This window comes from Tamandua tetradactyla, chromosome 5 (genome assembly GCF_023851605.1).
Source record: "Tamandua tetradactyla isolate mTamTet1 chromosome 5, mTamTet1.pri, whole genome shotgun sequence".
NCBI classification, from domain to species: domain Eukaryota; kingdom Metazoa; phylum Chordata; class Mammalia; order Pilosa; family Myrmecophagidae; genus Tamandua; species Tamandua tetradactyla.
In genome coordinates, this window is record NC_135331.1 from 12,572,105 (window position 1) to 12,590,098 (window position 17,994).

The following is a 17,994-nucleotide window of genomic DNA, read 5'->3' on the forward strand; positions in this document are numbered from 1 at the left end:
TCACAGCAGCATTATTCACAATCACCAAAAGATGGAAACAATTAAATGCCCATGAAAAGATGAGTGGATTATGGGACATGACTCCATGGGTATAAATCTCCCCGGCAACAAGGGACAGAACTCCCAGGATTTGCCAGGACCCAGCATCATGGAATTGAGAAATCCTTCTTGACCAAAAGCGGGACGAGAAAAATGAGGCAAAACAAAGTTTCAGTAACTGAGAAATTTCAGAGAGTTGAGAGGTTATCTTGGAGGTTATTCTTGTGTATTATATAGATAATCCTTTTTAGTTTATGGTGTTTTGGAATAGGTGGAGGAAGTTCCTGAAACTACTGAGCTGTGTTGCGGTAACCTTGATTCTTTTTTTTTTTAACATGGGCAGGCACCGGGAATCGAACCTGGGTCCTCTGGCATGGCAGGTAAGCATTCTTGCCTGCTGAGCCACTGTGGCCCGTAACCTTGATTCTTGAAGATGACTATATAATGATATAACTTTTACAGTGTGACTGTGTGATTTCAAAAACCTGGTATCCGATGTTTCTTTTACCTAGGGTATGGATAGATGAGTAAAAAAATATGGATAAAAAGATGGCAGCTTGGCAAGGTATGTGATTTAGTTCATCCTCCAGAGCAGCTAGTAAATAGCCAGGAACAGTACAGAAAAACAGCTGGAGCCACGTCAGTGACTGGACACATAGCATACCCCAGTCTGGACCAGCTGGACCAGCTGTGAGCCCACCAAGAACCTGCAAGGCTTCTAGGGCTCCACTGCCCCAGGCATAGGCAGAAACAGGCTTGTTTGAGAGCTTGTCTGGAGCCTGTGCCTTCCCCAGGAGAGAGGTGGGGCCCAGCTCAGGTGGAATCCCTCCCTCAAGGAATTCAGACCCCAGTGTCTGGAAAAGTGAAGTGATTAAAGCCAGCCTACAACCTCTCCTCTATCTCCACTATGCCCCCAGCAGGGAGAGTCTGCTGAAGTTAAAGGTACTGCATCACCTTAAGCTGGTGGGACCCACAGGCAGAAAAGCCCCACAAACTGGGCAGGATAGGAAAAGTGCAGAGCCCAGAGGTTTCACAAGAAAGTCTTTTAATCTGCTGGGTCTCACCCTCAGGGAAAACTGATGCAGGTGACTCTTTCCTCCTGAGAGGAGACCAGTTTGGTCTGGGAAAATCTGACTGGGGCTATAATATCTAAGTAGACCTTCCTCCTAAGGTATGAGGGAAAGGCACCACACAGCAGGGCAAGAAACATAAAAACAAGAACTGAAAAATTCTGATCTATTAAAGAAAACCTAAGCTAGAGGACTGGAATAAGCTGAATGTCAAAGACTAGAAAGACAACAAAGTCATCCAGCAAGAAAATCCTATGGAAAAAAAAGTGAAAACAATCTCTAGAATAAGCTAATTAAGGTAATTAAATGCCTAGACGTGAGCAAAAAATAATGAATCATACTAGGAAAATTTAAGAAATGGCCCTGTCAAAGGAACAAACCAACAATTCAAATGAGATACAGGAGTTGAAACAATTCAGAATGTTTGAACAGACCTGGAAAACCTCACCAAAAATCAAATCAATGAATTGAGGGAGGATATAAAGAAGACAAGGAATGAACAAAAAGAAGAAATCGAAAGTCTGAAAAAACAAATCACAGAATTTATGGGAATGAAAGACACAGTAGAAGAGATGAAAAAAACAATAGAAACCTACAATGTCAGATTTCAAGAGGCAGATGATAGGATTAGTGAACTGGAGGACGGGACATCTGAAATCCAACAAGCAAAAGAAAATATAGGGAAAAGACTGGAAAAACATGAGCAGGGAATTGAATGCAACATGAAGTGCACGAATAAACATGTGGCTGGTGTTCTAGAAGTAGAAGAGAAGGGATAACGAGGAGAAAAGCTACTGGAGGAAATTATCACCGAAAAATTCCCAACTCTTATGAAAGACTTAAAATTACAGATCCAAGAAGTACAGCATACCCCAAAGAGAAGAGATCCAAATACACATATTCCAAGACACTTACTAATCAGAATGTCAGATGTCAAGAGAAAGAGAGAATCTTGAAAGCAGCAAGAGAAAAACAATCCATCACATACAAGGGAAGCCAAATAAGACTATGCGTAGATTTCTCAGCAGAAACCATGGAGGCGAGAAGACAGTGGGATGATATATTTAAGACACTAAAAGAGTAAAACTGCCAACCAAGAATTCTATATCCAGAAAAATTGTCCTTCAAAAATGAGGGATAAATTAAAACATTTGCAGACAAAAATTCACTGAGAGAATCTGTGACCAAGAGACTGGCTTCTGCAAGAAATACTAAAGAGAGCGCTAGAGACAGATAAGAAAAGACAGGAGAGAGAGGTGTGGAGAAGATAATTGAAATGAAGACCATCAGTAAATGAAAAAGAAGAAAAATTAGATATGACATATAAAATCGAAAAGGCAAAATGGTAGAAGAAAGTACTCTCTGTACAGTAATAACACTAAATGCTAATGGATTTAACTCCCCAATCAAAAGACATAGACTGGCAGAATGGATTAAAAAACAGGACCCATCTATATGCTGTCTACAGGAAATGCACCTTAGACCCAAGATAAACATAGGCTGATACTGAAAGGTTGGGAAAAGATATTCCATGCAAATAACAATCAGAAAAGAGCAGGAGTAGCTATACTAATATCCAACAAATTAGACTTCAAATGTAAAACAGTTAAAAGAGACAAAGAAGGACGCTATATATTAATAAAAGGAACAATTCAACAAGATGACATAACAATCATAAATATTTATGCATTGAGCAGAATGCTGCAAAATACATGAGGCAAACTCTGAAAAGAGAAACAGACGCATCTACCGTAATAGTGGGAGACTTCAATTCCCCACTCTCATCAATGGACAGAACATCAAGACAGAGGATCAATAAAGAAACAGAGAATTTGAATAATACAATAAATGAGGTAGACTTAACAGACATATATAGAACATTACACCCCACAACAGCAGGATACACCTTTTTCTCAAGTGCTCATGGATCATTCTCAAGGATAGACCATATGCTGGGTCACAAAGCAAGTCTCAATAAATTTAAAAAGACTGAAATCATACAAAAACACTTTCTCAGATCATAAAAGAATGAAGCTGGAAATCAATAACAGGCAGAGTGCCAGAAAATTCACAAATATATGGAGGCTCACCAACACACTCTTAAACAACCAGTGGGTCAAGGAAGAAATTACAAGAGAAATCAGTAAATATCTCAAGGCAAATGAAAACAAAAACACAACATATCAATATTTATGGGATGCAGCAAGGGCAGTCCTAAGAGGAAAATTAATTGCCCTAAATGCCTATATCAAAAAAGAAGAAAAAGCAATAGTCAAGGAATTAACTGTCTGCTTGGAAGAACTAGAGAAAGAACAGCAAACTAATCCCAAAGCAAGCAAAAGGAAAGAAATAATGAAGATTAGAGCAGAAATAAATGAAACTGAGAACATGAAAACAATCGAGAAAATCAACAAAACCAGAAGCTGATCCTATGAGAAAATCAGTAATATTGATGGACCCTTAGTGAGGTTGACAAAAAGAAGAAGACAGAGGATTCAAATAAATAAGATCAGAAATGGAAGAGGAGACATAACCACTGACCCATGCTACCTAACTTTAAGGCGAATTATAAAGCTACAGTGGTCAAAACAGCAAGGCAATGGCATAAAGATAGAAATAAAGGAAGTAATGAGAGGATACTATGAACAACTTTATGCTAATAAACTATACAATGTAGATGAAATGGACAACTTCCTAGAAAGGCATGAACGACCAACATTGACTCGAGAAGAAATAGATGGTCTCAACAAACCAATCACATGTACAGAAACTGAATCAGTCATTAAGAAGCTCCCCAAAAGAAAAGTCCAGGACCAGATGGCTTCACATGTAAATTCCACCAAATATTCAAATACTAATTAGTACCAATCATGCTCAAACTCTTCCAAAAAACTGAAGAGGAGGGAAAGCTATCTAACTCATTCTACGAAGCCAACATTACCCTCGTACCAACGCCAGACAAAAATATTATAAGAAAAGAAAACTACAGACCAATCTCTCTAATGAATATAGATGCAAATATCCTCCATAAAATTCTTGTAAATCAAATCCAGCAGCACATTAAAAGAATTATACACTATGATCAAGTAGAATTCATCCCAGGTATGCAAGAGTGATCCAACAATAGAAAATCAATTAATGCTATATACCATATCAACAAATCAAAGCAGAAAAACCACATGAACATCTCAATTGATGCAGAAAAGGCATTTGACAAAATTCAACATCATTTCCTGTTGAAAACACTTCAAAGGATAGGAATAGAAGGGAACTTCCTCAACATGATAAAGGGAATATATGAAAAACCCACAGCCAACATCATTCTCAATAGGGAAAAACTGAAAACTTGCCCCCTAAAATCAGGAACATGACAAGGATGTCCACTATCACCACTGTTGTACAACATTGTGTTGGAAGTTCTAGCCAGAGCAATTAGACAAGAAAAAGAAATACAAGGCATCCAAATTGGAAAGGAAAAAGTAAAACTCTCACTGTTTGCAGATTATATGATATTATATCTCAAAAACCCTGAAAAATCCACAGCAAAACTATGAAAGCTAATAAATGAGTACAGCAAAGTGGCAGGTTACAAGATCAACACTCAAAAATCTGTAGTGTTGCTATACACTAGTAATGAACAATCTGAGTGGGAAATCAAGAAAAAATTCCATTTACAGTTGCAACCAAAAGAATAAAATATTTAGGAATAAATTTAACTAAAGATACAAAACACCTATACAAAGAAAATTACAAGAAATTGTCAAAAGAAATCACAGAAAACTTAAATAAATGGAAGGGCATACTGTGTTCATGGATTGGAAGACTAAATACAATTAAGATGTCAATTCTACCTAAACTGATTTACAGATTCAATGCAATACCAATTAAAATCCCAAAGAGTTACTTTTCAGAAATAGAAAAACCAATAACCAAATTTATCTGGAGGGGCAGGGTGCCCTGAATAGTTAAAATATCCTGAGAAAGAAAAATGAAGTTGGAGGCTTCATGCTACCTAACTTGAAAGCGAATTATGAAGTTACAGTGGTCAAAACAGCATGGCAATGGCATAAAGATAGATATACTGACCAGTGGAATCAAACAGAGTGTTCAGATATAGACCTTTACATCTATGGACAATTGATCTTTGATAAGGCAGTCAAGCCAACTCATGTTGGATAGAACAGTCTCTTCAATAAATGGTACCTAGAGAACTGGATATCCACATGCAAAAAAATGAAAGAGGATCCATATCTCACACCCTATACAAAAATTAACTCAAAATGGATCAAAGATCTAAACGTTAGATCTAAGACCATAAAACTTTTAGATAAAAGTGCAGGGAAATATCTTATCAATCTTATAATAGGAGGCAGTTTCCTAGACCTTACACCCAAAGCATGCACATTGAAGAAATAAATAAATAAATGGGAACTCCTCAAAATTAAACACTTTTGTGCATCAAAGATCTTCATCAAGAAAGTGAAAAGACAGCCTACACAACAGGAGGCAATATTTGGTAATGATATATCTGATAAAGGTCTAGTATCCAGAATATATAAAGAGATTGTTCAACTCAACAACAAGAAGACAGACGATTACAAAATGGGCAAAAGACTTGAACAGACACTTCTCAGAAGAGGAAATACAAATGGCCAAATGCCATGTTGAGTATCATGAAAAGATACTCAATTTCCCTGGCTATTAGGGAAATGCTAAAAAAACCACAATGAGATATCATCTCACACAAACCAGAATGGCCATTATCAATAAAAGAGAAAATGACAAGTGCTGGAGAGGATGTGGAGAAACAGGCACACTTATCCAATGTTGGTGGGAATGTCAAATGGTACAACTGCTGTCGAAGACAGTGTGGTGGTTCCTCAGGAAGCTAAGTATAGAAATGCCGTATGATCCAGCAATACTATTGCTACGTATCTACTCAGAGGATATGAGGGCAAGAACACAAACGGACATTTGTACACCAATGTTTACAGCAGCATTATTTACAATTGCCAGCAGAGATGGAAACAGACAAAATGTCCATCAACAGATGAATGACTAAGCAAGCTGTGGTATATACATACGATGGAATATTATGCAGCTGTAAAACAGAATAAAGTCATGAAGCATGTAACAACATGGATGGACCTTAAGGACATTATGCTGAGTGAGATTAGCCAGAAACAGCGGGACAAATACTATATGATCTCACTGATAGGAACTGACATTAGCGAATGAACTTGGAGAATTTCAGTTGGTAACAGAGACTATCAGGATATAGAAATATGATAGATATTGGGTAATTGGAGCTGAAGGGATACAGTTTGTGCAATATGACTGACTGTAAAAATTCAGAAATGGATAGCAGAACACTACCTAACTGTAATACAATAATGTTAGAACACTGAATGAAGCTGAATGTGAAAATGATAGAGCGAGGAGGCCTGGGGGCACAAATGAAATCAGAAGGAAAGATAAGACAATAAAGACTGAGATGGTATAATCTAGGAATGCCTAGAGTGTATAATGATAGTAACAGTAACTAAACATGCAAATTTAAAAATGTTTCTGCATGAGGATGAACAAAGGAATGTCAATAATGCAGGGTGTTGTAAATAGACGGTAATTAATATTTTAAAACTTTTAACCTATATGTGAGACAAGCAAAAAATTTTTATTTGGTACAAAATTTATATTTTGACTAACAAGTGCATTTCCTACTATAACTTATGTAGACAGCTTAATCAAACACCAAAGTACTTGGAACCTTGTGTAGGGCATGAGATTTTGTAGGTTTGTCCAGAGTGATGCCCAGATAAATCCCAGAGCGATTTGAACAGTGAATAGGGAAGTATTTGCAGAATCACCTAGGGGGAATGGTGAGAAAAGGGGAAAATTCAACTTCCCCAAGTGGAGAATTCTTGATATTCTTACAGGCAGTTGGGACAGCCAAAGCAATAGGCCAAGTCTCCAATCTTGGGGTTTCTTCATTTGAAACTTAATCCTGCAAAGGATAGGCTAAGCCTACTTAAAATTAGGCCTAAGACTTTAATAATAATAATAATAAAATAGGCCTAAGAGTCACCCCCAAGAGAACCTCTTCTACTGCTCAGATGTAGCCTCTCTCTCTCAGCCAACATGACAAGCAGACTTACTGCCCTCCCCCTCTCTAAGTGGGACATGACTCCCAGGGGTGTGGACCTTCCTGGCAACGTGGGACAGAAATTCTGAAATGACTGGAACTCAGCATCAAGGGATTGAGAAGATCTTCTCGACCAAAAGGGGGAAGAGTGAAATGAGACAAAATAAAGTGTCAGTGGCTGACAGATTCCAAACAGAGTCGAGAGGTTATCCTGGAAGTTATTCTTATGCATTAAATAGATATCACCTTGTTAGTCAAGATGTAATGGAGAGGCTGGAGGGAACGGCCTGAAAATGTGGAATTGTGCTCCGGTGGCCATGTTTCTTGAAGATAATTGTGTGATGATATGGTTGTCGCAGTGTGACTATGTGCTCAGAGTGTGTGTCTCCATTCCTTCCCTGAGGCTGATTGTACATTCATGTGGTCGCACTTCCCATAGCCAGCACCATGCACCTCACTCCTCTGTTTCTGCTTGGAATGGTCGTAAGCCCTTCCAAGGGAAATAATGCATGCCAAGCATGTCATAAAAAGGTAAAAACTATATTCATGCCAGGGCTGTTCTCAAGCTTGAATTATTCTGTATAAACCCTAAAGAAAGATGCCCCAGTATACTATAATCCCACCTCACCAGGTTCAGTAATGCTGTTTTTGTTACTCTAGGATGGCAAAACTGAGAAGGCCTCCTGGGAGCTGGTGCTAACTTTATCTCTTGCCCAAAGTTATGAGCTAAACCTTCACTGAAGAAAAAGAAAAAAACATGGGCTCCCAAAAGCATGTAACCAAAGCTAATGCCGCACCAGCAGGTGAAAAAATCCAAAGCAGGTACTGGGCATAGAGGCCAGGGGGCCTAGGCTGTCAAAGAGACAGATAAGACCCTCTCAGGGGTTGTTACTGCTCCCTCACTTGCACACCTCATATCACCCTGCTTGGCCCCAGAAGATGGCTGGTTAGCCAAAGACGGGTAAGATTCCTCAGGGGAAGGACAACCTAAGACAGGCACAGTCACAAAGGGGCCATCAGGAGAAAACTTAAGGCCAACAGAGGGAGGACACAGACCTTTACCCACCCCCAACTTCACAGGCGCCTAAACCCTGCATGGCTACATTGTTTCCCATGCCCAGCTCAGATCAGAACACACCAACACCTGCAGCAAATAAATAAATAAAATGAAATATAAGTGATGCTATAGCCCCTCCCTAAAAGTTGGGGTAAGCATCAAAGGGGGGAAATGTAACAGGCAGGCCTCCCCCTCTTTCCGGTTTAGCTGTGCTCTCTGTGGAAAATCCCCAAACCCCCTCTCCTTGTAGGCAAGCAAGATAAGGCACATTCCTGGGATAGAAACCCCCTCCCCTGGCCTTCAGGAACTGGTGAAGATGCAGGTAGGCAAAAGAAGACATTCCTGGGGTGGGGGCCCATCAGTGGTTCAGCTCTGGGTCATTCTCAACTTAAATCAGCCAATTGTTTACCTTGTCTTTAACATGTCAACAGTCTATAAAAGCTAAGGTTGCCTTTTGTTTGGGGCTCAGACTTTCAGAGGCTACTCGGCTGAGCTCTATGGCCATAGCAAATAAAACCTGCTTCCCAAAACTACGGAAAAAAATGTATAAAAATAAACAACAGGGGTGAGAAGGGGTAAAATAAATTGGGTAGACTGAAATACTAGTAGTCAATGAGAGAGAAGGGTAAGGGGTATGGAATGTATGAATTTATTCTTTTCTTTTTATTTCTTTTCCTGGAGTGATGCACATGTTCTAAAAATGATCACGGTGATGAATCTACAGCTATGTGACAATATTATAAGCCACTGATGGCACACCATGAATGGATTATATGTCTGTGAAAATTTGTCAATAAAAATATTTAAAAACAATTAAAAAAAGATGAGTGGATTAACAAAATGTGGTATGAACATACAATAGAATATTATGCAGCAATAAGATGAAACTATGTTCTAAAGCACATGACAAGATGGATGAACCTTGAAGACATAATACAAAGTAAAATAAGCCAGACACAAAAGGATAGATACTGTATGACTCCACTTTTATGACCATGGTAAAGTAAAATGAGAAGCTTATAATACAGAATATTAGGGGACTTAGGGGACTAAGAGGTACATAGAAGCTAGAGATGGGTGAATGGTTAGCTAATGAAATTAAACTCAAATGTAAGGCAATAGATAGGAATGAAGGCTGTTCGCTAATGGGTCTAGAAGTAATATTACCATATTGAAGGTGAACATGATTGAAAGGGGTTGTATAGACCTATGTGTTCCACTGATTAACACTACAAATATAAATAAGTTCTCGCATGGACTAGTTCAAAGGTATGATTCTTGTACAGAGTGTCTAAGTTTAGGGTACCAGGGGAAAACTGCTATTGCATGCGGTGGGCTATGTTTAACAGGAAAATGTTGCAGTACCATAGCAATACCAGGGGTAAATAAGGGGGGAGGGACAAGAGTAAAGGGGAGCTTTAGATTTCCCATTTGGTTGAGGGTATGTTTATTGCTTATCTTTCTCTTGGGAACATTGAAATCATCTAAAATTGAAAGTGTTGATGGACTATGGCATTATACATGATGGTTAATGAATGCAGGCGGCTAAAGGATGCCCTGACTTAGAAGTAAATTGGTGAACAATGGTGCATACATATGATCATATATTGTGTTGATACAAAAAGGAACGAAGTTGTGAGGCATGCAACACTGTGAATGAACCTGTGTGACCCTGGGTGAGGCAAAATAAACAAAAAACAAAAGAGCAATTATTGTATGGTTTCCTTTAGAAAATGCTTATAAGAAAACAGGGGCCTAGATTGTAAGCTCTTACAACAGTCACATTTAGTCTGGAGTGGTAATTATTATTCCAGGATTTTGAGAGGCTGTTTTATATATGTAAAATCTGGAGTTTAGAGATAAGAATGAAGTCAATAAGGTCGGGATTAAGGTAATTCAGAACACAGGGGTAAGGAAGATATTGTCAGTATTTTAGAACCTCATCTACTCTTTGAGACCAAAGGAAGAAAGGTTTATTTTGACTGGAACCTAAATTTTCTGTAGCACAAAATCTAACTCAACCTGTCTAGATAGCTCATTTAAACAATCAAAACACAGGTAGCCCAGAAAAATAACGAGGGCCTTTAATCCTGTATACCTTGTCTCTGATGCTTCTTTTATCTACCTTATGGACAGATGAATAAAACATATGGATTAAAAATAAATAAATAATAGGGGGAAAGTGTTAAAATAAATTTAGTAGATTGAAATGCTAGTGATCAATGAAAGGGAGGGGTAAGGAGTATGGGACGTATGAATTTTTTTTCTATGTTCTTTATATTTCTTTTTCTGATTTGATGCAAATGCTCTAAGAAATGATCATGATAATGAATATACAACTATGTGATGAAAAAAGAGTCAGATGGAAAGATTAAAGGTGATTGAGTTATACAGAGAAGGTAGAGTTTAACAAATGAATACGATAGCTGAATCATTATACTGATATTTCTTTTTGTCCTCAGTATCTTAGAGCAGCTAGAAATAAAAACCTAAAATCGTGGAATTCTAACCCATAATACCAAACTCTGAAATCTGTTCTACAGCTAATGGCTGCACTGTGCTTTGAAATCTATTGGTTTTTTTACATGGGATTTTTTTTGTTTTTTTTTCCACAAAAAAAAGGAAAAAAAAAGTCAATTGTGATGATAAAAAGATATTTATTCCTTCTAGCCTCCAATGTTCTAGAGCAGCTAGATGGAAAAAAAATCTGAGATGATGGTATAGTGGCCCATGACAAATTCTAGAATCTGTCCTGTAATTACTTGCTGAAGAGTGCTTTGAAAACTATTACGTTTTTTCTTTCTTTGCTTTGTATGTTATATTACACAATAAAAAAGTTAAAAAAAACAAAAACAAAACAAAACCACTGTAACGGGATACTTATTTTTTAAAACTACAGTGGGATAGGCTTCATACCTACTACAGCTATTTAAAAAAAACTAAAACTTAAAACCAGAGTTGGAAGGGATGCAGAGAAAATAGCAACCTTTGAACATTGTTGGTGGAATGTAAGATGGCGCAACCACTGTGGAAAACAGTGTGGTAGTTCCCCAGAAAACTAAACATAGAATTTCTGTATGTCCTGGCAATTCTACTCTTTGGCATATACCCAAAAGTAGTGAAAGCAGGGAGTCAGACAAGTATTTATACACCACTTTTCATTACAACATTAGTCACAACAGTCAAAAGGTGGAAGCAACAAAGTATTCATCAAGTGATGCAGTATGCCCATACAAGCGAGTATTTTTCAGCCATAAAAATAAGTGAAGTGTCAGTACATGCCACAGCATGGATGATTTTAAAGACATCATGTTCAGTGAAATAAGCTAGGCATAGGTCAAATACTGTATGATTTCTTCTGCATGACATACTTAGAATAAATGAATTACTAGAGACAGAAAGCAAAACAGTGGTTACAAGATATGGTGGGAGAATGGAGTGGACAATTCTTGCTGAATGAGTATGAGTTTTGCTCTGAAATGATGAAAAGTATCTGGAAAAAGACTAATAAAATTCACACAGTATAGCTGATGTATTTAATGTTAAATAATTGTCCACATAAAAAAGCTTAAAATGAACTTCATGGATGTATATTTTACCATAATTAAAAACATTTTTTAACAAAGGTCCATCAATGGATGAATGGATAAACAAAATGTGGTCTATCCACACAATAGAATGCCAGATTCAGCAGTGAAAAGGAACATAGTCCAGATACATGCTACAACATGGATAAGCCTTGAAAACATCATGTTGAGTGAAAGAAGTCAGGCATAAAACATCAAATATTGTATGATTCCATTTATATGCAATGTCCAGAACAGGCAAAGTTACAGAGCAGAAAGAAGAGTACAGGTTTCCAGGGAACAGGAAGGGTGAGGGGGAAGGGGAGTTATTGCTTAATAGGTACAGAGTTTTTGTTTGGGGTGATGAAAGAGTTGGGGAAAATAGTGATGATGACTGCACATCATTGTGAATGTACTTAATGCCACTGAACTGTACTCATGAAAATGGTAATTTTAAAATTATGTACATTCCATCATAATGTAAAAAAAGAAAACGATAAGGAGGCACCACACTTCCTGCATAAAGTAAAAACATTGGCCTCGTACAGGAAAAGGGACAATTCATTCATTATGAAGGAGGGAAATACAGATGCAGATGGATTTATCTGGGCTCTACAAGTAGTTCTCTAAGGATTGCATCTATATATTAGACTAGAAGAAATTATGAGAGTGAACTGACCAGTTAGATGAAGCAGGAAGTAAATTTTGGGTCATCAATATGTGACTGATTGGTCAACATGGTTATGAGTTTTCCTGAAGATATTTTTAACCATTTGGGGCAGGCATGAAATAAGTAACCTACAATACGTGAGGCAGAGCAACACCTGTACCTGGGAGTCATATTCATTCAATAATTTTTGTTCAACTACTTTGTGATAAGCAATCCTTTAGGTCTGAGGCTATGAGGATGAAAAAACAGAAGTGGTCACCGAAAACATGGAGATTATATTTTAATACAGGGGAGAACTTTAGGATGCCTAGCCTTCAGTGGGCATAATTTTAGAATACCAATATGTCAGGGCCATCCCTACAAGGGTGTGTCCCTGGAGATATCAGCCAGTGCAGGGCCAGTCCATGATAATCACTCACAATAGGATGCTGATATTGGCATCTCTCATAGGCAAAATTGGGACAGTGGCATAAACAAACTTAAGACAATGATTTTTTTTTTCATGGACAAGCACAGGGAAACGAAGAGACACTGAATTTTGATGGTATTAAAAAGTAGGAGTATGGCCCTTTGTACCACGGATTCATCTACCCTCTGGTATCTATCTTGGGGCATGGAACAGCCACCTTACTTGCCTTACCTGGCAGACTGGCCTGTGAGATGTTCGCATCGTTATAATGCCAATATTGAGGGGGAAAGAATGCCATGGTTTAAGATAGGCCATGAACCACTGGAGCAAGAGTTTTAGAAAGCAGGAAATGGGCAATGGAGTGTGTTCTCCAAAGAGATGTCCAAAGACCCTGGTCTGGAACACTTGGAGTTAGCTGAGCAACTGACAACTTGAGGGGTGGGGGAGGGGCTTTCCACAGCACCCGAATGAGGAAGGTATGGAGATGTTGTTTCCTCTCTCAAGGTACCGTCTCATGTCTTAGACCCTGAAGCCTTTCTTTGTCATCATTTTCTCTATGATGTCAACAGAACCTTAGCAAAAGAACACTGAAGCTGATGCAGTGGAAGATGTTAGAGAGTAAGGAAATACCTGAAGTATAATAGGGAGATCAGAGAGACTCAGGGAAACACTTCAGGCAGAAGGCTTCACCACTCATAGGTAGGCAGTACCTACTCTTTAGGTAGCTAGCATAGATTTAGAACTAATGCCTGAGTGTATGAGGGAGAGATGCTGCTGATGGACATAAGCCTGCATCATCAACTGATTCATTAGGGCCATGTCAGTGGAAGTCTTACTGAGACATGCTGTCTCCATCCTGCCTTCTCTACAGAAAAACCAAATGACCTTAGAAGAGGGTGAGAGAAAGCCTCAGACTTGGGCCCCACAGAAGTGGAACTCGAGTCTGGAGCCAGTATCTGAAACGTCAAGTGTCAGGATGGCCATCATGCTGGTGGTGGTGGTGATTTTTCTGCCAAGCACATTCTGTAACCTGGGATCAGACTATTATTCTTTCTATGAAATAATCGTTCCCAAGAGGCTGACAGTTGAGGGAAGGAATGACCCAGAGGACAAGGTTTCCTATGCACTGTTTATGCAGGGCCAGAGGCTGGTGATTCACCTGAAGGGGAAGAAGGACTATTTTGTGAGTAACTTTCCAGTCTACAGCTACCATGATGGCATTCTGGGGCAGGAAATGCCTTTCATCTCACATGACTGCTACTATGAAGGCTACATAGAAGGAGTCCCAGGTTCTTTTGTTTCTGTCAATACCTGTTCAGGCCTCAAGGGCATCCTGATTAAGGAGGAAAAATACTATCGGATTGAGCCCATGGACTCTTCAAAAGAATTTGAACATGTATTGTACACCATGGCACACCAAGCTCAAGTCACCTGCAGTGTCACTTCCAAAGAGAGTCAAGTGGCACCCAACAGCAGGCAACAAGGGAGCTGGAAGCCTCATAAAGCACAGACACTGTCCTACTTGTGGTCCCTCACAAAATACGTGGAGATGTTTGTCGTGGTCAACAGCCAGCGATTCCAAATGTGGGGCAGTAACATCAATGAGACAATCCAGAGAGTAATGGACATCATTGCTCTGGCCAACAGCTTCTCTAGGACAATAAACACAGAGGTGGTGCTGGTTGGCATGGAGATTTGGACCGAGGGGGACCTAACAGAGGTCGCCACGGACTTGGAAGTCGCACTCAGCAATTTCAATAGCTGGAGACAAAAGAAGCTCCTCAATCGTGTGAAGTATGATGTTGCCCACATGATTGTTGGGCATCATCCCGGAGGGAATATGGGACAGGCATTTCTCGGTGGTGCCTGTTCAAGTGGTTTTGCTGCATCTGTTGAATCCTTCCATCATGAAGATGTCCTCCTGTTTGCAGCACTCATGGTTCATGAGCTTGGGCACAACTTGGGTATTCAGCATGACCACTCGGCCTGCATTTGTAAAGATAAACACTTTTGCCTCATGCATCAAAATGTTACCAAAGAAAGTGGCTTCAGCAACTGCAGCTTTAATGACTTCTACCAGTTTCTACATGAATACAAGGGGTACTGCCTGTTTAATAATCCTCAGCACACAGGCCGCAAACGTAGGGATGCCAACTGTGGAAATGGTGTGGTAGAGGAAACAGAGGAGTGTGACTGTGGTGCTGCCTGTGGCAATCATCCATGCTGTGACAATACATGTAAACTGAAGAAAAACGCAGAGTGTAGTCAAGAACTCTGTTGTAGCTCATGCAAATTTAGCAAAAAGGGACATTTGTGTCGCCCTGCTCTGGATGTGTGTGACCTCCCAGAGTACTGCAATGGTACCTCCAAAATGTGCCCCGAAGACAGCTACAAGCAAGATGGTACACCTTGTGAAATGAAGTACTATTGCATTAAGGGCCACTGTAGGAATCCTGATGAACAATGTAAGGGCCTTTTTGGGCCTGAAGCAAGTTCTGCCTCATCAGACTGTTATACTTCATTCAACATGAAAGGAGACCGGTTTGGACACTGTGGTTATCCCACAACAAATGATCAAACCTATGTTAAGTGTGGAGATGATAATGTACTGTGTGGGAAACTTATATGTACAGGTCTTACAACGTTACCAGAAATCAAACCCCAACATACACTGATCCAGGTCACCGGAAAAGATGATGACTGCTGGAGCATGGATGCCTCTGAAAGTCCTGATGACCTTAATGATGGAGATGTGATATTTGGCACTAACTGTGGTGCAAAGAAACTCTGTGAGTATTATACCTGCGTTCCTGACACCATACTCAACTATGACTGCAAACCAGCTGAAATGTGTAATGGGAAAGGTGTTTGCAACAATTTAAAGCACTGCCATTGTAAGGCTGGGTTTGCTCCTCCTGACTGCAAAAATGAAGGAGATGGTGGTAGTATTGATAGTGGACCCCCTGGCAAGCAAAATGAAGAGAAACCAACACCAGGAAGTGACAAGGACAAAACTAAAGAAAATGAAGAAATCATAGCAAGGTCATTAGCTGTATTATTCTTACTATTTATTCTAGCACTTTTAGCACTGTGCATTGCTTGTGCCATCTTCCAAGCTAAAGAACAGGCAGCCGCTACGCCAAAGGCAGCTCCTCCATTGGCCCCAGCCGTGGTCCCAGAGGCACCTGCACCAGAAGAGGCTCCACCTGAAGAGCCAGCAGAAGAGGAACCAGTAGAGGAAGAGGAAGAGGAAGAGGAAGAGGAGGAAGAAGAAGAGGTGGGCGAAGAAGAGGAAGGAGAAGAAGACAGGGAAGAAGAGGAAGAAGCCGAGTGAGAAAATGACTAGTGGAGGGACAAAGCCAAACATACCAAACACTAGAGATACTGGGAGGAGGGGAGAGGCTCAGCGAAGCAAATATTAACTGGGAATTGACAGCTCCAGTTGTTCTGATGGGGACTATATGGTCTGAAGTTATATAGAATATTGTTTCCCCACTTTCAATATTCATTTTAATAATATGATTTTATTTACTCATTTAAATTAATATATTAAATATTCCACTTCTTAACTTTCTCACATTTCATAAAAGAACTTCATGTGAACACTTCATGCATCTTTGACATCAAAGTCCTTATTCCAATGGGCCAATTTTTTAGTCACCAGAAACTGTTTTCCAGGACATTCTATTTTTCATCCAAGTTGTTTGACATACACTAGTATCTGTACCTGCATTTATTCTTATTATTGGTATGTCCTTCACAAGAAACAACTACATATTATATTTGGACAGGTTTTTTTTATGTGATTGAATTTGACCTATCAATGTGTATCATGAAATGAGAAGGGATTTTTAAGTCCAAAAATAAATAAGAGCTATTTTTAGAAGAGTTGTGTAATGTAGTATAGTCACTGAGTCTTCTTTTGTTCTGGAGCTCTGTGGGAGGGCCCTAGCCTGATTCTGCCTGGGTCAAAGGTCAGAGTTGAAGTTACCTAGCTTGCCAAATCTGGCAGATGTTTAACATGGTGTATATTCAATTTATTAATCCCAGTATTTCCACGTCCTTCCTACAGAAATATTTCCTTAAAAAAATTTTTTTTGGGGGGTGCATGGTCCAGGAATAGAACCCAGGTCTCCCACATGGAAGGCAGGCATTCTAACCACTGAACTACCCATGAACCCAGCAATATTCCCTCTTTAGCTAATTTTCTTTTTTCTAGTGCATGTTTCCTAGATCAGTCTCCTTAATAATGTTCATGGGAGAAAGTTCAAACCCCCAGTTTTCTCATGTCAGATGAACATCATGTGTTGGCTACAGATAGTCATTCCAGTAACTGTAAACCTTTTGGTGTCAGGAACCTGTGTTTATAGTCATTGCATAACAGTACAGAGGTACCCACCACAATTGAGTACACATATGAAATTAATATTTTTCTCTTTTATTTAATGAAATTAAAAACTTGTTGACATTCAGAAGGAACCTATCCTATTACAGCTAACAGAGCTTAGAGGTAATGGTTACTTCTCTGTGAAAAGAGCACAAAAGAAGTATAATAATAACATCACTCAGTCTGCACCAAAGACTATGCTAAATACTTTAGATTCATTGTCTTAATTTAATCCTCCTAACCACCCTTTGAGACCTCTATCTCATAAAAGAAGAAACGAAGGCCAAAGGCTGACATAACTTGTTTTAGAGCTAGTAAATGGTGGAAAATGGATCCCTTTCGAGGTATACTTCAATCTATGTTCTCTAACGCCTCCATGAGCCTTTCACTTAAAAGAAGGCTGGGGACAACACTCCATAGGTCCTTAACTGCCCAGAACAGAACTTCTCAGTGACTCCAGTGAAATAAACACCTTACAAATGGATGCTGACCTCTCTTTTGAATCAACACATTGTACAGTATTATCAAAGTATCTTTTCTACTATTAGAACCTGACATCTGGGAGTTCCGGTTTGATCTTATTGAACTCTGGGTCCAGCACATTGTAGGGACTCAATAAATGTTTACCAAGTAAAGGACTTAACCAGAACAACC

At 39.2% G+C, this 17,994-nt stretch overlaps 1 protein-coding gene across 1 annotated transcript; it reads left to right on the forward strand.

Annotated features, from left to right (window-relative positions):
* The first annotated feature begins 13,511 nt into the window (after positions 1-13,511).
* On the forward strand, positions 13,512-16,847 carry LOC143683632 (disintegrin and metalloproteinase domain-containing protein 1a-like). Its single transcript, XM_077159881.1, has one exon. The coding sequence runs from the start codon at positions 13,771-13,773 to the stop codon at positions 16,285-16,287; it is 2,517 nt and encodes an 838-aa protein (XP_077015996.1). The 5' UTR covers positions 13,512-13,770; the 3' UTR covers positions 16,288-16,847.
* Positions 16,848-17,994: the final 1,147 nt, after the last annotated feature.

What these genes read in the sequence shown, in the direction of transcription:
- LOC143683632 (XM_077159881.1), top strand. Translation starts at nt 13,771, where the DNA reads ATGTCAGTGGAAGTCTTACTGAGACATGCTGTCTCCATCCTGCCTTCT.